The sequence below is a fragment of the Chionomys nivalis genome, chromosome 6 (assembly GCF_950005125.1).
Source record: "Chionomys nivalis chromosome 6, mChiNiv1.1, whole genome shotgun sequence".
Lineage (NCBI taxonomy): Eukaryota > Metazoa > Chordata > Mammalia > Rodentia > Cricetidae > Chionomys > Chionomys nivalis.
In genome coordinates, this window is record NC_080091.1 from 48,946,192 (window position 1) to 48,966,516 (window position 20,325).

At 44.9% G+C, this 20,325-nt stretch overlaps 1 protein-coding gene across 1 annotated transcript in view; it reads right to left on the bottom strand.

Annotated features, from left to right (window-relative positions):
• The window catches only part of Prom1 (prominin 1), a 102,370-nt gene that overhangs the window by 55,818 nt on the left and 26,227 nt on the right, over window positions 1-20,325 (bottom strand). The window contains exon 4 of the mRNA XM_057771689.1: window positions 3,315-3,370. Within this exon, the coding sequence (XP_057627672.1) occupies window positions 3,315-3,370 (56 nt within the window). The remainder of the gene's footprint in view (window positions 1-3,314; window positions 3,371-20,325) is intronic.

Sequence of the window (20,325 nt, forward strand, 5' to 3'; positions counted from 1 at the left end):
TTACCAACTAAATATCAGACAATGTTGGGAATGAGAATGCATTGTTTCCTTCCTTCCTTTTCCTCCCACATGCCACAGTGCTGAGAACTGAACTTAGAGCCTCACACATCAGAGAGGCGGGTGCGCTACCCCTGAACTATATTCCTGGTCCTAGGGTGTTCTCAGAGCTGATTTCTAGACCACAGGTTCTGGCCATTTGTTGATTAATTTTCAGGGGTCATGATCTTTGAGCACATTGTAGATTATCTTGACATCAGACAAAGGGAAAATTAAATATGACAGCTGAGACACAGACAAAACAATCAATCTAAACACTACCACGGGGCGACACCAGGGATGGGCAGAAAGTGCCGACTTCAGACAAACAGTAGGCATGCAGTTTACCTTCAAAGCCAAGACTATGTTTTCTGGCTGTGGAAATCAAAGCAGTTGAGGAGTTTGTGTGTAGCAGAGGCAGCATGCATCAAAATAAAACAGAAAAGTCACATGAGTCATTAACCATAACCATATTCCACACTGAAAAAAAAATCAAGGCAGAAGGATCAACATGAGAAAGGAATACAGATTCTTGAGTGTTTATTTGAGAATGTGTGTTTTGGATTAGAGTCAAGTTCTGGATTTCACATTTGGGTTTTTGGAAGGTTTGAATGATCACAGTTAGGAAAAAGAGAATGGCAGGGCAGTTACAGATACTAATGCACTTGTTACAATGATCTTCATGAAGCAGGTCATGAGGGTAGCCTAGAGTCTAAGAGCCAAGCTTGATCCACTGACATATCCACCAACCGTAAGGACCTCCCCGTGTAATTAATTTCCAGTCTCCTCTTCCCTTATGGTACTTGAGCCCAGGTCTGGGTAAGGCCAGGTATCTTTACATATTTACATACGATAATTACACATGAGTAATCTGGGGAAATCTGTCCTCACTTGGTTATTGTAGCTGGTCACGCTGGACGCACGAAGGTCACTCTAATTATAAACCATAACAAATGACTGATTCTTTTGTAATTTCTCTAACCTAAGAGTCAACCTGTCTGATCTATTTTGCAGGGTAACAGCAAAAACCTCCACTGACTTGGGTGGGTGAATTTTCACTCCTCTCTTTCTAAATGAGCGGCAATACCGGATAAATTTATTTCTGTAGGGCTGGAGAGATGGCTCAGTGGTTAAGAGCATTGCCTGCTCTTCCAAAGGTCCTGAGTTCAATTCCCGGCAACCACATGGTGGTCCACAACCATCTGTATTGAGGTCTGGTGCCCTCTTCTGGCTAACTGCATACAAAATAAATAAATAAATAAATATTAAAAAAAAATTTATTTCTGTGGTGTACAGCAGTTAAAATCTTGTTTCCACACCCTGGTGTCCCATTGTTCTCTACTCAGTTGCCCGTTATAACCATCAAGGGAGCTTTTAAAAATACCAGGAACTAGCCCACCCTGAAGAACAATATCAAAATCTCTAGGGAACGTCCACGGTGTTGCTACTAACAGGTAGGATAAGCAGAGAGCAGTACCTGGCGAAGTGTTTGAAAAACTATAAGGGAAATGACAGCATGTGACAGGATGGGTAGGTACTCTGCCATCAGTGCTTCTTTGTGTTCTGGATGAGCAAATACTCAAGACAGATGCTGGCCAGAGCCTCTTACAGACAGTAAAACCCAATGACTCCTGCAGGGCGCTCTTTTCTAAATGTCCTCCAGGATCCCTGGTGTGCACTTTCCTTGTGCAAAAGATGGGATGTGAGTTCTAATGAGCAGTGTGTCTTCTCCCACTGGGGATGTGGCAAAGAGGTAGCTAGACCACTCTCGGGGAGTCTCCGGACCTGAACCCAAGTGAGCTCATGTCCCCATTCCTACCTGTCCCTAGAAGAGGAGCCCTTGCCCTTGAGGCTATCAGATTCGTCAGGCATGCTAACGTTCAAGACACATGGAAAGCAGCAGCCGTGGCATTTGTCTAGAGATATGAACCAATCTGGACAAGAGTTTGGTGATAAAATGATGTGAGGGCATTAAAAAAAAATGATCTGCAGAGTCCTAGCAGGGCAGTGAGCAGAAGCCAAGGTGGTTTCCTCCTGAACTGTCCCATGGTCGGACAGATGAAAATGGCTTCCGAAGCAGCTTCCCTCTTCAGCATCTCCACTCAGCCTTTTCCGGGTGTCACCACAAACAGAGGCTCTGAAGTGGATGTTTCTAACTTGAGGGTCTGAACTCATTAGCAGACTGGGGCAGTGGGCCTTCACGTTCAGCCCTGTCCTGGCTATCTCGTTGTTCCCCTGGCTCCTCAGAGCAGGGGCGAGTAACACAACCTACTTACCTTGTGGAGGGCTAAGAGCACGGCAAACACGTTTCCCTGGGTTTTATCACCCTTCACCCACTACCCTGCATATGCCTTGTGTGTTTCCCAGGCCTTACACTTACAACTCTCCAAACTCGAAATCTATTCTTCTGTTTAGGTCACAGAAGGAAAGGGAGAGAGGCAGCAGTGCCTCGTGGGCTGACAGAGGGCAGTGAGATCCCTTGATGCTCTCTGCAAACCCTGACCTCTCACCTCCTGACCTGACCAGGGTCACTTTTCTCTCTCTGGACCAACTGCTTTTCTCTCTCTTCCACACTTGGCTTCAGAGCTCACCCAATCCCCCAGCACTCCCAAAGCCGTCTCCTACCTGGCCCGTTCCCTTGTCCTTCAGTGAGAGTCACTACGTGTATTGGGGCTTTTCAGAATTACTTGATTTTTCTCTGTTTCTTTGCATGTTTCATCAGACCTACTTATTTTCTCATTGTCCTTTGCCCTGAAACCATAAGGTCCTGCCGGGGCTTGTCCAAGAGCAGCCTTCCTTATCTCCATCATTCTTCTAATTCCAGCCGTGTACACACTGAACAGCTGCTCAGCCAATGCAACAAGGAGCCAGGAGGGAAGCGGCCATGGAGAGAACTGCTCTCAAAAACAAGCTCCCTTGTCCTGGCATCTAGCTTCTAAGAGTTCTGGAGCATTTCTGCTTAAGGAACTTCCCTCCCTTAGCTGAAAATGAAAACCAACCAATCAACCAACCAACCAAACAAAAATCTTAGTATATTTTTTTCAGGAAAATTTCAAATGACACAAAACTTGGTTTTCCTCAATCACCAATTGTGTAGTTTCTGCTGCCACTCAAATGAGATCCATTAAATAAGACAATTTCCCATAAAAAATTCCTTAGTCAAAAAAAGTTTCCAAACTACAGATAAAACAATGGTTGTTTTAAAGACCCGTGTTCAAGCTAGACATGACTTTTCTCATATTTGCTATTTTTAATAACAAATAACAACAAAACGTTACCTCCTTTGAATCAACTGAGAAGTCAAAATTCCTCTGTATGATTTTTTTGATCATATCTATAAAGAAAAAAACAAAATACTAAGATTATTTTTTCAGTAAAAGGATACAATACATATACATAGGTTTACTAAGTACTTATAAATTATTTTAGGTGGACATAGCATCCTATTTCCTAAAGGAGGTAAAGGACTAAGCTAATGAGCCTAACATTACACTAAAGTTGCTGATGTTTCTCAGCATTATTTATTGAAGGGGTAGGACAGGTACACAGTATGGACAAGGCCAGGGGCTCTACCCTTCAACAGCACACTCTGGAGGTCAGAGGACAGCTTGCTAGAGTCAATTCCCTCTTGCATGAGTTCTGGGACTCACACTTGAGTCATCGGACTTGGTAGCAAGTGCCCTTACCCACAGTGCCATTCCACCGGGCCTGAAGTTGCTAATTTATATACAACGTAGTTCCAACATTTGTAATATTTACAAATGATTCCTAAAAGCCAGCCTGACCGGAGGGTTGTTAACATGAGAACTCCCTCCTCCTAAGCAGCATGTGAAAACCCAGAAATACACTGTGGAAAATTTTCACTTTTCCATCCACATTCGTTTGGGGGTATTTTCAAATAACAAGCGCCAGATCAAACCCGGACAAGAGCCATGGCTTTCTCTGAAGCTCCACCAAGGCAGGATTTGAGACAACCGAGGTCCAGACTGTGAGGGACTTGCAGAAGAATCTCAAAGTGATTGATGGAAAAGTCAGACCAGGGCCAGGTCTTCCTTCTGGATAGGCTCTTTCTCGTCCCATCAACACCCACTGTCCCTCATGCCCAGCTGAGCTTCAGGGCTCTCTCTGCCTGTGGCCTCATGCTGAACTGCATTAACCACTAAAAGTCTACCATGAAAACAAAGATGTTCAGACACTTGCTGCAAAATTCCATGAGCCTGACAGTTCTTTCTGGAAAGCAGTTTTGTTCTGTGCACAGCTGAGACCCAAACCAAGGTATGAAGTCCATGTTGTGGGAACAGGACTAGAATTCTGGCAAGCTGTGTCCGTTCCTTCCTACTCCCTGTGGGCAGCTCCACCCCAGTCTCTCTCCTCTGCTGCCAGGCAACATTACTCGAGTTTCTGGTAGAATTTTACTGAAGAGTTTCTGTTATTGACTAAAAATTTTCAATTAATGGTCATCTAGGTATTAAATATGTTTCCGAAGTTATGTGCACTGGGCTCTTGAAATAGTTCAGAGGGGAACATAGCACAATAACAGAATGGAGCAGGTTCAAAGACCCAAGTTCTATTTGCAACACCTGAAGAATTAGTCCAGTGGCTGGGAAGACGGATCCAACTGGTAAAGTGCTTACCAGATACGAGCCCTAGCACCCATGCGGAAAGCTAGGCAGACACTCATGCATTTGCAAACCCAGTCCTGGGGAAGCATAGACAGGAAGATTCCAGGGACTCACTGGTCTGACAGTCTTAGCAGAATGGTGAGTCCTTGCCCTACTGAGAGACCTGGTCTCAGAAGAAGTGGATGGTGTTCCTGAGAATGATAATCAAGATTATTCCCTTGCCTCTATGAGTACATGTATGTGCATGCGCAATCACATCATACATGCCCGTGAACACACACACAGCCTCACTCACCGCCCCCAGTCTCACCACACACACACACATATATACACATACAAAGGTGTGGGGACACATGCTTAGTGTCTAATATCAGGCACAAAACTAATTGCCACAAGCAACCTCACTGGGAAAGGGGGACAGAGAAGTCTCAATTCTCAGAGTGTAGGGTTAGGATGCATGGGCTGGAGCCCCTTTTGCCTTCAGTGCCACTGTCTTACACACACTTGTGTTAATTTGTGTGCTAAATCATTGCTGATCAAAGGGAAAGCCTCATTCGTACCCATTTGAATACAATGAGTCTCAAGTACAATGTAAGGAAAGTCTTTCCACAGGCCCTTAATTCTAGAGGGACGAGAGGCAAACAGGTAAGTCAAGTGCTTGAGTCCAGACACAGACCTGGGCCGTTCAAAAATTAATGTAGTCATGCTTCAAGGCACAAGCCTATAATTCCAGCTGTTCAAGATGATGAGGCAGTAGGATCACAAGTTCAAAACCTACATAGACAATGAGAAAATTCAAAGCTAGCCACTAGCCTAGGACACTTTTGAAGACATTGTCTCAAAGTAAAAACTACAATGGGAGGGGTAGTGCTGAGGGCTGGGGCTATAGCTCAGTAGATCACCTGCCTAGCATAACAAGGAGGCTTAATGCCCAGTAGTGAGCCCATGTGGTAGTTTGAAAGAAAATGGTCCCCAAAGGAAGAGGCACTATTAGAAGGTATGACCTTGTTGGAGGAAGTGTGTCACTGTAGAGTGGGTTTTGAGGTCTCAAATTCAAGCCACGCTCAGTATCTCAGACCACTTCCTGATGCCTGCAAGATGAAGAGCTCTCAGCTCCCTCTCCAGCCCCATGTCTGCCTGCAAGCCACCATATCTCACCATGCTGATAATGAACCAAACCTCTGAAACTGTATGCCAGCACCTCAGTCAAATGTTTTCCTTTATAAGAATTGCCGTGGTCATGGTATTTCTTCACAGCAATAGAAACCCTAACTAAGACATCCCAACTCCCAAAAACTAACTTCCTGGAAGCGCTGCTATTGTGCATAAGGGGAAGACTAAGGGTATTTGACTCCGGAGACGGATTCAGCACAGCCTGGTGTTGAACCTACTACATCAGCATGTCAGCATCTTTCACCACCACTCTAGTACCTTCAGCCTTCTCTGGATCTTCAAAGAGAGACACAGAACACGGGTGCCCAGCAGCATGGCAGCATTGCTATGTGGCCTCTTCTCCCTAGGCCCACTCGCTAACTCTGTGCCCTAGATCCTCTGTCATCAGGTAGCAGCTTATGATATGAACTGTGACTGTAGAATGTGAAAGATGTATGTATATGGGTGGCTTCTAAATCTCCCTACAGCCTTCATCATTGGTGACCACAGTCCTCACCTCTATGCTGAGTATAAGGGATCCCACAGGAACGCCTGAATCCAGAAGCATGCCAGAACCACAGGGAGACAAACTAGCAACCCCAGGCGACTTTCCCTCGACACTGGGCCTGAGCCTGTAGAAGCAAATGATTTCTGCTCACACCTATAATCACAGCACGAGGGAGACAGAGGCAAGATGACTGGAGCTATCCTGAGCTAAGCAATGAGATGCATGCCAGCCTGGGCTAAAGAGTGAGACCATATCTTTAAAGAGAAAAGAGAGGATGGTGACAAGAGACTATGGTGCCGACCACCAAATCTGAAGACCTGAGTTTGATCTCTGGGACCCACATGATAGATGGAAAAACTAACTCCCACCAGGTGCCCTCTGACCTTCACACCCATGTTATGGTGCACAAACACACACACACACACACACACACACATACACACACACGATTAAAAAAAAATCCTCTCCTGGAAAAGAAGAACCGCTAAAATTGAGGCTTTTGGTATGGCATCACTGTGTCTAACTAAATAAGCTGTATCCCTTCGAGTCTTTCTTCCAGGGTGCTTCTTGCCACAGTTTGAACATGACTTGTCTCCTTCCGAATCTGTGTTGAAATTGACCCCATTATACGATGCTAGGATAAAGAAGCTCTCAGAAGTGACTGGGACTCTGCTCTTTGGCACGCTGCCTGTGTCTTGCCATGGAAATCTTTCCTCAACTCCATACTCTGCCAGCATGAAGACCAGGTCCATCTGAGGTCACTCAACCTTGGATCAGAATCAGGAATCAAAATAAACTTCTTAATAAGTTATCCAGACTGTGATACAGTGTCAGTAGCTCTTAAGGTTCCTTCTCTAGCTGTAATTTTTCTGTCAGTCCTGACAAAACAAGGCTGAGAAAATGCTCGTTTCTCTCAGAAGATAGCATACGCAGATGTGCCGCATACAGACTTGGAAGACACCAACAGATCCGCACAAACGCAAACTAAGACTTCAAAAGTCATCTTCACCTGGACTCTGAACTCGTGGAATCATAAAAAAGGATACATTAAAAAAAAGTCCATTGAAAACCATAAAAATCACTTTAAAGATTAGTTATAAAATATTTCTCACATCTGCTTCTCATCCCTGTGTCTTCAAAGCTCCAAGACGCCTTACCCCACCCAGCAAACTCGTACATACGAACACCTTCTAAAGCTTTTCTCCCACCCACCAGATTTTTCTACTCTACAAAATGCACGCTCATAACCAGAGTAAACGACTGTCTCAAGTACGTGTGTACTGCTAAATCCTGAACAGCGTTACTCTGGGCAGATGGAGATTGAGGCTAACCTGATTCTGATTACACTCCCAAGAGTTACATGCACAAAATGGCCCACAAGATGAGTCATGAGCACCAGCTTGCAGACCCACACGGCTCTTTCTGAAGGAGAAGGCAGGTTGAAATCAAGACGGCACCAAGTGGTGCAAACATAAATCCCTGTGTGCGCGTGTATAGTCCCTAGCACTTCCCTCCCTGAGGGGAAAGATCTTGGATTACTGAAAAAAGAAATCCAATGCAATTCTCTTCTTCTGTCTTCTCACTATAGCTCACAGCGTGCTAGGTTCTGTGCTTGTGTTTGTTGATGCTCTTCCTGAGGCAGAATTCTAAAATGAAAACTCCCAACAGGAAAATATCTCACTACTCCAAACAAATACAGAAGTTTCTGATTAGCTCAGTAGGTTACTTCAGTTTACTATTTTTTTTTTAAGTTTAAAAAGTCAATTGCTTTCTCAAATCTTTAAATTTTGATTCAGTCAGAATAAGTATGACTGGTTCTGGTAACCTGACAAGTTCATTACAAAAGAAGTGAACCAAACCCTCGGTGTTTTTCCCCAAGACAGGGCTTCTCTGTTAACAGTCCTGGCTGTCCTGGAACTCTCTTTGTAGACCAGGTTGGCCTCAAAATTATACCTACCTCTGCCTCCTAAGTGCTGAGATCAAATTTGTGTGGCACTATTGCCCAGCCACGCCCTAGAATTTTAGCTTAACACCTGCATCTGTTGATGCACATTCATTGCTCATCATTTGATGCAGAGTGAGTCCTTCTCCAAATGAATCGCTGATTAGATAGCACCTGTGGGAGCAGGGAGACATCTTGGTGGGTGAAGCCCTTTGAATCCCCACACTGCTGTGTGTCTATAATCCCAGCACTCCTGCAGTGAGATGGGAAGCAAAGATAAGGAGAACCCCTGGAAGCTTGTACATTGTGGAATATTGTGTTACATTTGTTTATGCTGTGGGACATTTGTTTAATGATGCAAAGATGTGCTGCATTCTTTTATGTCACATTTGTTTAACTCTGTGAAGCTCTGTTAGTTTGCCTGTCTAAAACACCTGACTGGTCTAATAAAGAGCTGAACGGTAATAGCTAGGCAGGAGAAGGACAGGTGAGGCTGGTAGGCAGAGGAAACAAATAGGAGAAATCTGGGAAGAGGAAATTGAGGAGCAAGAGAAAGGAGGATGCTAGGGAACAGCCACCCAGTCACACGGTCAGACACAGAATAAGAAGGAAAGAAAAGATACACAGACCCGGGCCCTACACCACATCACTTGAGCATGCGTGCCGAGACACAGGCACACACACAGACACAGACACACACACACACAGACACAGGCACACACATGCACACACACACACACAGCCACACTTGCACGATATAGCATCTTTGGCAAAGGTATATCAGTGGGCTAGGAGTGTTCATAGGAAGAGTGCTTACATAGCAAGCATCAAGTCCTGAGTCTGAGCTTCAGTACCTAAAAACATAGGCACAAAAATAAAGGCATACTTATGCCACCTGCCCACCTCCAAACCCGAAAGACTCAAGGGAAGTGGGCATGACCTCACAGGCTCACTGGACTGCCATGTCCAAGCAGCATGGGAGCTTCGGAAGCATCATAAATCATACTCGAGAGTCAAGAGACAAGTTTCCTTAACTCACTGATTTGAGAGGCTGGGCTTTTACTGAATTCTATACTTGTGCTGGCTTGAATAAAAATGTCCTCCATAGGTCCATAGTGAGTGGCACTATTAGGAGGTGTGGCCTTGCTGGAGTAAGTGTGGCTTTGCTGGATGAACTGTGTCATGAAGGGGTGGGCTTTGAGGTCTCAGAAGTTCAGGTCAGGCCTCGTGGTTCAGTCTCTACCTGCTGCCTGTGGATCAAGATATGGAACTCTCAGCTCCTTATCCAGCACCATATCTGCCTGCACACTGCCATGCTTCCTGCCATGACAATAGTGGACTAAACCTCTGAAGCTGTAAGCCATCCCTAATTAAATGTTTTCCTTTAAAGGAGTCGCTATGGTTGCAGGGTGGTGGTGGCTCATGTCTCTAATCCCAGCACTAGGGAAACAGGGGCAGGTAGATTTTTGAGTCCAAGGCCAGCCTGATCTACAGAGAGAATTTCAGGACAGTCAGGGCTACATAGAAAAATCCTGATTCGAAAAACAAAACAAGCAGACAAAAAACAAGCAAATGAAAGCATTGCTGCAGTCATGGTATCTCTTCATAGCAATAAAAACCCTCACTAAGACAGCGTTCTTCTAATCTCCAAACACTGCAGACTGCACGTCTCCATCTGGATTCTCCAGAAACCAAAAAACGACTAAGGGAACTGAGGGATAGAGATACTTATCTACAGATGGAGACAGGAACATTGAGGTTAGCTGTACGGTGTCATGGCTACTGGCAAACCTGAATCTCCAGGCAGGCTGATCATCAGTGTTGATGTTAAGGTTTGATTGGTTTCAACCAGGCACTTCGTTACGTAAAACTGCCAAGTCCATCTTGACAAAACTCCCTTCTTGAGAAGCCTAATGTATTTGTTTGTTCGTTTAACTTTTGCTCCTAATGTTTTCAACTTGCGGTATGAAGCCCATCTATATTATCAACTCATTGCAGGCTGAGGGCAAACTGCAGTTACTAAGTACACACTTAGCATACTCAGGACCCAGTGTGACCTCTAGCACCTAAACACAGAGTCAACTAATAGTCAATGTTAAACCCATCTACAAAATGCACACATGTTAGTGTTAGACAGAGTTACTAGATACCTTAATCTGACTAAATTGCATACAGAAAATTGTTGCTCTGTTGGAACTGGCTGCTGCTTATTGTGAGCAGAATAGTTATTTGCAGAGGGCAAAACAGCTTTGTGCACACAGACAAGCACCGGGGAAGCCAGGAAAGTGAGGCAAGCTGTTTACCTCTTCAACAGAATGAGGAGCACAACCGCTCTTCCCAAAATGCCAGGGACGGTGTGGTTTTACAACCTGGTGATCCTTTGCCCTCTGATGAGACAGGCTCTGCTGTATCTCCCAGAATTTATGTTTTTACTTATCCAGGACCTTTTCTCCTAAACCTTGAGCACTGCTTTTAGACCATAAAACCCACTCTTAGGAGTAAGGTCACTTATGCCTTACAACAGCCCAAGTGACTTCTGTGTTATCTTAGGAGCAGGCCAATCCTGACACCACAGGCATTAAGTTTACCTCAGTCAAGCTCCCTAGACCCTAAATCTTGGGCACTGTCTCTGAGCCAACAGTACCCATTCTTATGAGAGAAGCCAGATGTACTTCGTAAAGAATCTCAGTGTAAATATGTCTTAAATCATTGTGCACTTGGGGCTGAGTTAACTGTTATCCGAATACTTTTATGAAAAATTGTGCTGTGCGGGGCTGGAGAGATGGTTCAGTGGTTAAGAGCATTGCCTGCTCTTCCAGAGGTCCTGAGTTCAATTCCCGGCAACCACATGGTGGCTCACAACCATCTGTAATGAGGTCTGGTGCCCTCTTCTGGCCTGCACACATACACACAGACACAATATTGTATCCATAATAAATAAATAAATAAATAAATAAATAAATAAATAAATATTTAAAAAAAAATTGTGCTGTGCTTAAACGGCTAAAGCAAAGTGATCTGGGCCAGACTCTGGAAGTCCTGGTCCAGCACTGGTTACAATAAAACCGGGCTGAACCGAGTTTCATTCTGGACTCTTGGTGGATTGTTTTTTCTCTGCCTGCTGTAAAGCCTGCAGGGGAATCACCACAGTTACAGGTGTAGCAGGTGTGACCAAGCAGAACATCTCAGAGCATCCCTGCTTCAAAGCAGAAAAGCAAAGCATCATTGATAGAAAATTCGTTTTTGAAACTTTAAAAATTTATTTCAGAAGCATTGACCAATCATATTCAAGAGCCAAGGGATGAGATCATGTGACTCTGGCGTGAGCGGATCAGGCTTCTACTGAACTCTATACTCTTCCACCCTACTATCCAAACACTGTGAAGAATGGCTTGCATCCATCTGGTTTTGTATGCGTGTATGTGTATGTATATATGTAGTATGTATGCTCACTGTGTGCAAGTGATACTCATATTGGTCAAAAGGGGGCATTGGATCCTCTGGAACTCCAGTTAAGAGAGTGATAAGCTGCCATGGAAGTGCTAGGAATCAACCCTGGTTGTCTGGAAGGCAGCCAGTGCTCTTAATGGCTGATCTCTTGGCAATGCGATTTCTCCACACCAAGGCAAGGGCAGCAGCCAGGTCTCAGGCAGTGCAAGGCTGGGAGGGGACACTCAGTTTGGAAAAGAGCTAAACTCAATAGTGTTGATCTCTGCTTGGTGGGCACTGATTTCAAAGGCGTCTGCAAAGATTTGCGTTGGAAATGATGGGGCTAAAGAAATATGTTGCTGAAAAGGTTAAGTGTTATTTTGAGGAATTGAGGCGAAATGTCAATGTCTTCTTCCAGCAGTTCTGATAGGTTAAATTCGTCTGCCATCACTTTCAATGATTTATGTATCTGCTACTGGACTCCTGAGACCTGGTCTGAACCCCTGCCCCAGCCCTACTGAACTTCGCTATTTTGTGTGATGAAATGCCTGAGAAAGACCAATCAAACCCCAATAGCAACCTAACTAAATCTTTGGTTTGCTTTTTAATAAAGAGATTGGTGATTCAGACATGTACGAGCCGAGTCAGGTTTATCAGACTTACGAAGTATATGCTCTCACTTCTAAGCTCACGATGGAATTGGTCAGGGAGAGCCTTCTTCCCTTTCTCTAGAATACAACGGGGCACAACAATGCACATGTGTGATCCTGGCACTCAGGAGGCTGAGGCAGGACTACTCCTTCAGCTTCGGAGTTTGAAGCAGTCAGAACAACTTGGGGGTGAAGATAGGGGTGTGCCAACAACAGCTACTTTTGAGTACTTTTTTCTCCTCTTGCCAGCTAATGAACATATTTAATTCTTCACCTTTCACTGGCTGGAGAGCCGCTGCACATACATTGGCTTTTACTAGATTAACAAAGATACTCATTTGTAAAAAAGAAAGGCAGAGTCAGGGAGAAGCCATGTAGCCCTGCTGGAGACAGACTCTGGAACTTTAGCTGGTAAGCCACAGCCACGTGGCCATACACAGATTAATAGAAATGGGTTAAATTAACGTATAAGAGTTAGCCAGTAAGAAGCTAGAACTAATGGGCCAAGCAGTGGTTTAATCAATACAGTTTCTGTGTGGTTATTTCTGGGGTCTGAGTGGCTGGGAAACAAACAAGTGGCCAAGCAGCCTCCTTCAACATTTGTTCTTTAGAGGAATGTCTCAGGGTTACTCTTGCTGCAATAAAACATCATGACCAAAAGGATGTTGAGAAGAAAGAGGTTTATTTGGTTTACATATCCTAACTACAGCACAGAGGGAAGCCAAGGCAGGAACTCAAACCAGGCAGGACTTGGGAGACAGAAGCTGATGCAGAGGCTGTGGAAGAGAGCTGCGTATGGGCTTGCTGCCCAGAGTTTGTGGAACCTCCATTTTTATAGAACCCAGGACTACCAGCCCAGGGATGATACCACCATCAAGGGGCTGGGCCCTCACCCATCAATCACTAATTAAGAAAATGTCCTACAGACTTGCTTGACCGGATCTTCTGAGGCATTTTGTCAATCGAGGTTCCCTCCTCTCAATGACTCTCACTTGTGTCAACTTGACATAAAACTAGTTAGTACAATGGATAATTAAGAAAAATGGCTACAGAGGAAGTTGTGCTTGTGATGTCATCTGGGACCAATCTCGCCCTTTTCGCTTCTGCCAACCGTGTACTCGCGCCAATCCATGGACGGTGATTTACTCTACCTGTGCTCACTCTGCCTGCTGTCTGACCCGAGCCAGGTCATTACGAGGCTACGCCTCAGTCATTTCCACCTCCTTCAAAGGAAGCTATGATATTATACAGGCCTTTCGAAGGTTTCTGATGTCTGCTGGATTAGGAATCCTTAACAAGGCTACCTCTTAGATAAGCACAGAGGACTGAGGGGTTTCTGTAATTTATGGAGGAGCTGCCGGGGCTGACTCCTCCTAAGAGATGCTGTCTGGGCTCTGGCAAGGCAGCCCATGGTGAGTCCAGAAGTTAAGGCCCACTGCCAGTGTGCGGTCCTCCCCTAGACGTGGCAAGAGGACAAGCCCACTTCAGCCTTTGTCTCTCTTCTTCATAGGGAAAAAGTTTGTTTTGCGGACCTCTGAAAGACATGTGGTTCCAGTTACGTGTTTCATCTGCACCAGAGACCACATGACTTTAATGACAAGGCTGTAAGAGCGTGAATCAAGCAAACTCATTTTGTTGTATTGCAACAGAGGCTTGACGGCGAGAATGGCCTCCTGGAGACAAAGTGTATTCTAATGAGAAAGCGTGGAGGGTCTATATATATTTCCAGGTCATATGAAAAATTTTTTAAGTTTTTGGTTTTTAAAAGAATTTTATTGGCATTTTCTTCTATATCCAGCTCAACTTCAGACTGAAAACAAAATATCATAATATAATTCCTGACAAAAAAAATGTGGTTAAAAGTCTGGTTCCTGTACATATAAAATCAGATTTTACCGTATTGTGTGCAGGATAAGTGACCTGGAACAATCATCTGATGTGGGATTCCCCTCGGTATGCTGTGAATATTATTAGTTAATAAAGAAACTTTCTTAGGCCTGTGATAGAGTAGAGTAAAGCTAGGCAGGGAAAACTAAACTGAATGCTGGGCAAAAGGACGTAGAGTCAGGGAGAAGCCATATAGCCCTGTCAGAGACAGACATGCTAGAACCTTGCAGGTAGGCCACGAGCTTTATGATAAAATATAAAATAATGGAAATAAGTTAAATTAAGATGTAAAAGCTACCAATAAGAAGTTAGAGCTAATAGGCCAAGCAGTGATTTAATTTATTTTGGGAGTCTGGGCAGCCGGGAAATGAACAAGCGGCCTCCTTACTACAATCGTCACAGTCTCTCAGCATAAAGCATGCCATTTGCCATAAAACCTAACCAAGTGCCAGTGATAACTACAGCCCAGCCGTGCTGTGTAAGAGGAGTTTATGCTCTTTAAATTAATCCATATGCAGATGGAGATGTGGAGGGGAAGAGAGGAAGGGAAGAAGGGAGGGATAGAGGAAAGGAAAGATGGGAGAGTATTTTAACCATATATCAGTCCACTTAAAAGTTTCTAAGGACCAAAAGTACCTGTCCTGGTGTGCCAAAGTCCCGCCTTGCTGTGCACCTCCAACCACCTACCAAGCTATGTGCTTCAGACAGGCTTCAGGGGAAGCAGAGCATGTGACATGACATGAGCCAGAACTGGCTTCCAGCTCTGCCTCCAGCACTAATGGCTCTAACTATGTGACTAGTCGGAATATGTGTCAAATGACAGACACTCCCCAGCTCCTCTTCTCCTCCTCTGAAGTAAGAAGAGACTCGCTGCTACCTTATGACTGCTATCAGAAAGATCGCAAGTGACAATGGCCATCTCTCAGAATCCTTCCTGTAACCTTGTGGATGAAACTGTCGCTTCCCCTTTGAGCTATAAAGTTTCTCACACATACAATGACATGGTCCAACATCATTCTTGAAAATGTTTAATTGGCCCAAATGTGTTCAGACCCTGTACTGGGTGCTAAGGCCACAGAGTTGAAGAGATGTGATCCAAGTTTGGTGGGTTTTCAGAGTGCTCACGAGACAGATAAGCAAATAAAACAGCAGGAATGTTACGTAGCAAGAGCCAAGCACACGCGGCTCAATATGAGCAGGTGCAGGAGAAGCATCTGCTAGGACAGATAGATATGAGAGCCACTGCATCCGGAAAGAGAAGTAAAGCATTCAATGTGTTAACTAAACAAAAGGAAGCTGAGGGACAGGGACCAGCAGGCACAAGGATGAATAACATGACATCCAACATTAACGGACTGCAAGCAATTGGCACTGCTTCAGTAACACTCCAACACAGGAGATAAGGGAAAGGCAGGAAACTAGTGTCCCAGTTGAAAGCAAAGAACCCTCGTCCTTCCTCTTAATGGCAGTGCAGCCTTGGGCAGGTGGGCCTTGGGCTTAATTACTCTGGGTTTTGATTTCTTCATCTGCAAATGCCAAGCTGTTGTTATTAGCAGCATCCTGTTGGGCATTGGGGACCATCATCTAATGATTATCTCTGAACTTCTGAAAAGTTCTATGGAGTGTAGAGTGTACCCTGCTATGTGTCAGATCCTCACTGAGCACAGACAGGCTGACTATGTCCTAAGAGGCTGAGGGAGGATGTCACATGGACAAGTAAATCATCCCCAGGGTGTGCTCCCACAAGCTTCTCCCTTGCAGCCAACAGTAAAGCCACTGTGGCTTTGACCGAGGACAGTCTTTAGAGGTGAGATGAATGCCACTTCGTGAGCCAGCGTCTACACAAAATCCTCCAACTGTTCATTCCTCCTGGTGCTGAGAACACAAGTTTGCTTGGAACCATGGATTAGTAGGTGCCTGGTGGTCCTGTGGCAACTTCTTGGTGTAACACCATCATATTTTCAATTCTACAAGAAGTTCCTGAATGTCGTGGGAAAAAGAAAAAAACAAACCAAACCCAGAAGGGTACTGGAGATGCAGTTCTGAGGCAGAGTGTGTGCATAGTGTTACAAGGCCAGAAAAAGAATGGAAGCAGGAAGAGAGGAGGGAAGAAAGAAGAGAATGGGGGAGGGAAAGGAAGGAGGCAGGGAGAGGTAGGATAGGAGAGAGGACAGGAAAAGGGAAGGGAAGGAGAGACTAAGTGGGGAGGGGGAAAGAGAAGGGAGGGAAAGGGAGGGTCAGGGCCGCCACCTTCTTGTGGTGTCAACAGAAGCAAGCAACGTCAGGAGGATGCTATCCGGCTATTAGGCCTGTGCACTGGCTGTGCAGTGAAAACGAGTGTGGCTGAGGAGAAATGGTGCACAACCCCTGTCAGCTGTTGAGGTGACCTAGCCTGAGAAAGCCCTCCTGAAACCCAGACACACATGGTCTTTTCTTTCCTGTGGTGTCTAGAGCTCAAGGCCCCCAGCCTCCTTCACTTCACTCTCAGACTCCAGAATCCCGAGCCCTGCTTGGAGGACTCACAGTTCTCAGGAAACACTGAGGTTTGAGGGCTTCTGCATTCCTGTAGCACAGTACTAGGATGCCCGTGACACACAGGAAGGCGGGAAACGGGGAAATCACCAGTTTACACCCACAGCAGAGGCCGTGCCGGTCGGTTGTCTACTATTATCGCAAGTACCCTCTATCACGTTCTATCCTGGGACCAAGCTGTTGACTATGGTAGGCTCTGGGGGACAGTCAAGATGCAAGTAGCATCAGCGAGGACTTATTTAAGCAACAGGAAGCTACAGACACTAAAAAAAGCAATGGCTGTTGGAGAGCAGGATAGACTATGGAAAAATATAGAAGACAAAACTGCCCTTGGAATTTTCCAAAGAGGATTACCTGTGGGGGAAGACCATGGACGTTAGTGGCACCGTCACATGTGCTGGGATCCCTGGCAGAATAAAAAGGAAAAAAGCAGAATGCTAAGCTCTGGCATCCTCTTGCTGATCTATCAGGATGTGAGAAGGCAGCCACCTGATACCACCGACATGGACGAGTCGGCCATCTTGCCTTCCTGCTGTGATATATGGCTGAACTGTGAGCCGAGTTAAACTTCTCTTTCCTTAGGTTTCTGTGGCAGGGAGTCTGTCCCAGAGAGGAGGGAAGCGACAGACATACTCCTCCAAATCCTGCTCTCAGCTCCGTTAGCCAGAGGGGCAAGCCTCCTGGCTTATCAGGTTCAGAACTTTCTGAGTCTATTTTACGGTTTCCTTCCTTGCTTGCTGGTTTCTGGTTTAAGGCAAAGAGGGAACCAGTCAAGAGGTAACTGAGCAAGTGTGGGTGTGAAAATTAAAAGCAGAACTCAGAGTTCTTACTGATGGCTGGAATGATAAGGACAATACAAAATCTCACTTCTTTCAGAGTGCGTGTTGTGGTTGAAGGGAAACAAGGCTGTAAAGCTAGATGAGATAACTGGGAAACAAACTCAGGGCATCTTTCATCTGGGTAAGTGGTGTCTGAGAATGTATTATTCTTACTGCTGGCTTTGGGGAAGCTTGAAACATATCAGTCAGAAGTTAGCGGAAGACTTATTTCCCTCACACTCTGTCATCCAGTCCAGACATTCACCAAGCTGACTGATTTAATGAAGTCACTTGCTGCCACTCCTTTAGCCTGCTCTCTCCTCTCTGCTCCACATAGTGCTCACAGATACATCAATTGCCACCCTTCATTGCCATGAAGCTGATTACAGCGTGACCACAGCCCGCCAACTCAAATCAAAGTGAGTATAGACTTTGTAGGGAAGGATCAAAAAAGCCAAGTTAGGACTTGGTTCATGCAGACAGTCCTGGTTTACAGTCACTGTCCTGATGTGTTCCTTGCCAACACTTTCTTCCCCTCTTAACCTGTGCCATTGCATATAATAAACCATACAGTCACTGTAACCGAGTAACTCTGAATTCAAATCTCAGGGCTGACTTTCCGTGTTATATATGTGGTACTACTTAGAACATCATTTAACTTCCCTAAGCCCGTCACATGGAGGTGATAATATGCATCATTAAAGGCCGAAGACCTTAGCGAGATGTCTGGTACTTAGTAAGAACACAGCAGACTGCTGGGTGGTGGTGACTCACATCTTTAATCTCATAACTCAGCAGGCAGAATCAGGTGGAATCTGAGTTCGAGGCTAGCCTGGTATGAATTCTAGTAAAGCCTGGGCTACACAGAGAAGCCCTGACTCAAAACAAACAAACAAAAAGAACACAGCAGACAATTGCTGTAATTACAAATCCTTAAAAACTCGCTCAAATGCAGCCGCATTGCTACAAGCCGCAACATTATACAGTAATTGCTCAGCCGTCATTTCACAAGCAATATATCAGAATCGAGGGATCTGATAAAGGCTAAAGCCAAAGGCAAGGCTTTTTGGTGTTATTGCTTGTGAATAAGTGGCTGTCCTTTGCTGTAGCTTTTTTGCTGTAGCTGACTTCCCTTCTTGTTACATGTCAGTGCTTAGGGTCTAGGCACAGAACATCCCATTTAAGATATGGAGAGATGGCTCAGTGGTTAAGAGCATTGCCTGCTCTTCCAAAGGTCCTGAGTTCAATTCCCAGCAACCACATGGTGGCTCACAACCATCTGTAAAGAGGTCTGGCGCCCTCTTCTGGCCTTCAGTCATACAGACAGAATATTGTATACATAATAAATAATATTAAAAAAAAAAGAGCATATACAAAAAAAAAAAAAAGATATTCACAGACCTCCAAGGACATAGAATTAGCAGCTGTTTGGGTTTTTCCCTACTTAAAAGATTCTTAACTCCTTATACTCACTTTCACCTCGGTTTACTGATGATTCTAATTCAGGAAATTTGCAACTTGTGTTTTACTCTCAAGGACAGCAGAAGAGATAATTAACTGCAGCCCAGAGACAGACCCACCGCACCCATCATCAGAACAGCATAGCCCAGAACTGATCATTTAGAGGCCTGGGTCCCTTCGCTTAGAGCAGTAAATCTAACCCAGACCTAGGCCCGTATGTGTTTTCTAATCAAGAGCTTGATCATTAACTTCTCCATGACTGTTTACGCAGGTTGCCTTGTTACTTGGTAGCCTCTCTGTTTGCTGGGAGAAAAGAAGCCGAGAGCTGATTTAAACAATCTGTACCCTATTCATAACTTGACTGAAAATAAACTTTTTAGCTCTTTACTAACCACCTAAAAATCTAGCATAGCACACTAACTTTTCCCTCTAGAATTCCCTGATGGTTTAATTCCTTTCTTAACTAACTTTCCCCGTTAAGGAGTTCAGCCACTCTCATGGATCTCCTCTCTCTCTCTCTCTCTCTCTCTCACTGTGTGTGTGTGTGTGTGTGTGTGTGTGTGTGTGTGTGTGTGTGAAAACCCTTATCTGATTTTCTATGGGGGAAAAGAATTCTGGCCTGGAACCTGCTAGGACTGGGAAATTGTTGGTTTTAAGGATATATATGACTGGAAATGTTTGTAACCGGTAGAACAAGGAAAAAAAGAGAAGGAGAAGAGAAGAATAAAGAAACATGGACTGACGATTCCCACTGTGAGTAGACTTCTTTACCCTCAGATTTCTAGCCCCCTTTTAGCTCGTCTTTAACTGAACCCTGTGACCATTCCCACTGTGAGTAGACTTCTTTACCCTCAGATTTCTAGCCCCCTTTTAGCTCGTCTTTAACTGAACCCTGTGACCACATCTCACATCTGGGCCCTCAAACAGACTCACTCATCCCCCTCCGCCCCAGACTTGCCAATGTTATACCTCCATCAACTGCATCCTCCCTATTCCTCTAGGCTAAACCTGAGTTGGGTAGCAGACTCCTCTAACATCAGATGCTTATACCTCATTACCCACGTGTGTCATATAACAACCTGCTGTCTTACATAGACTTAGTGTCATTACTTCTTGTTTCTGCCATCAAGGAAACTGCTCTTTCCTTAAGGAAGAAAATGTTCTCTCTCCCACGTAAATCCCATAGCACCAAACCAGGACTCTGCATCTGTGCCAAGTGCTCTGTAAAACTTGCAAGCCCTAGACAAGAAGTGAATGAGATCCAAGAAACTAGCATCTGTCTAAGTGG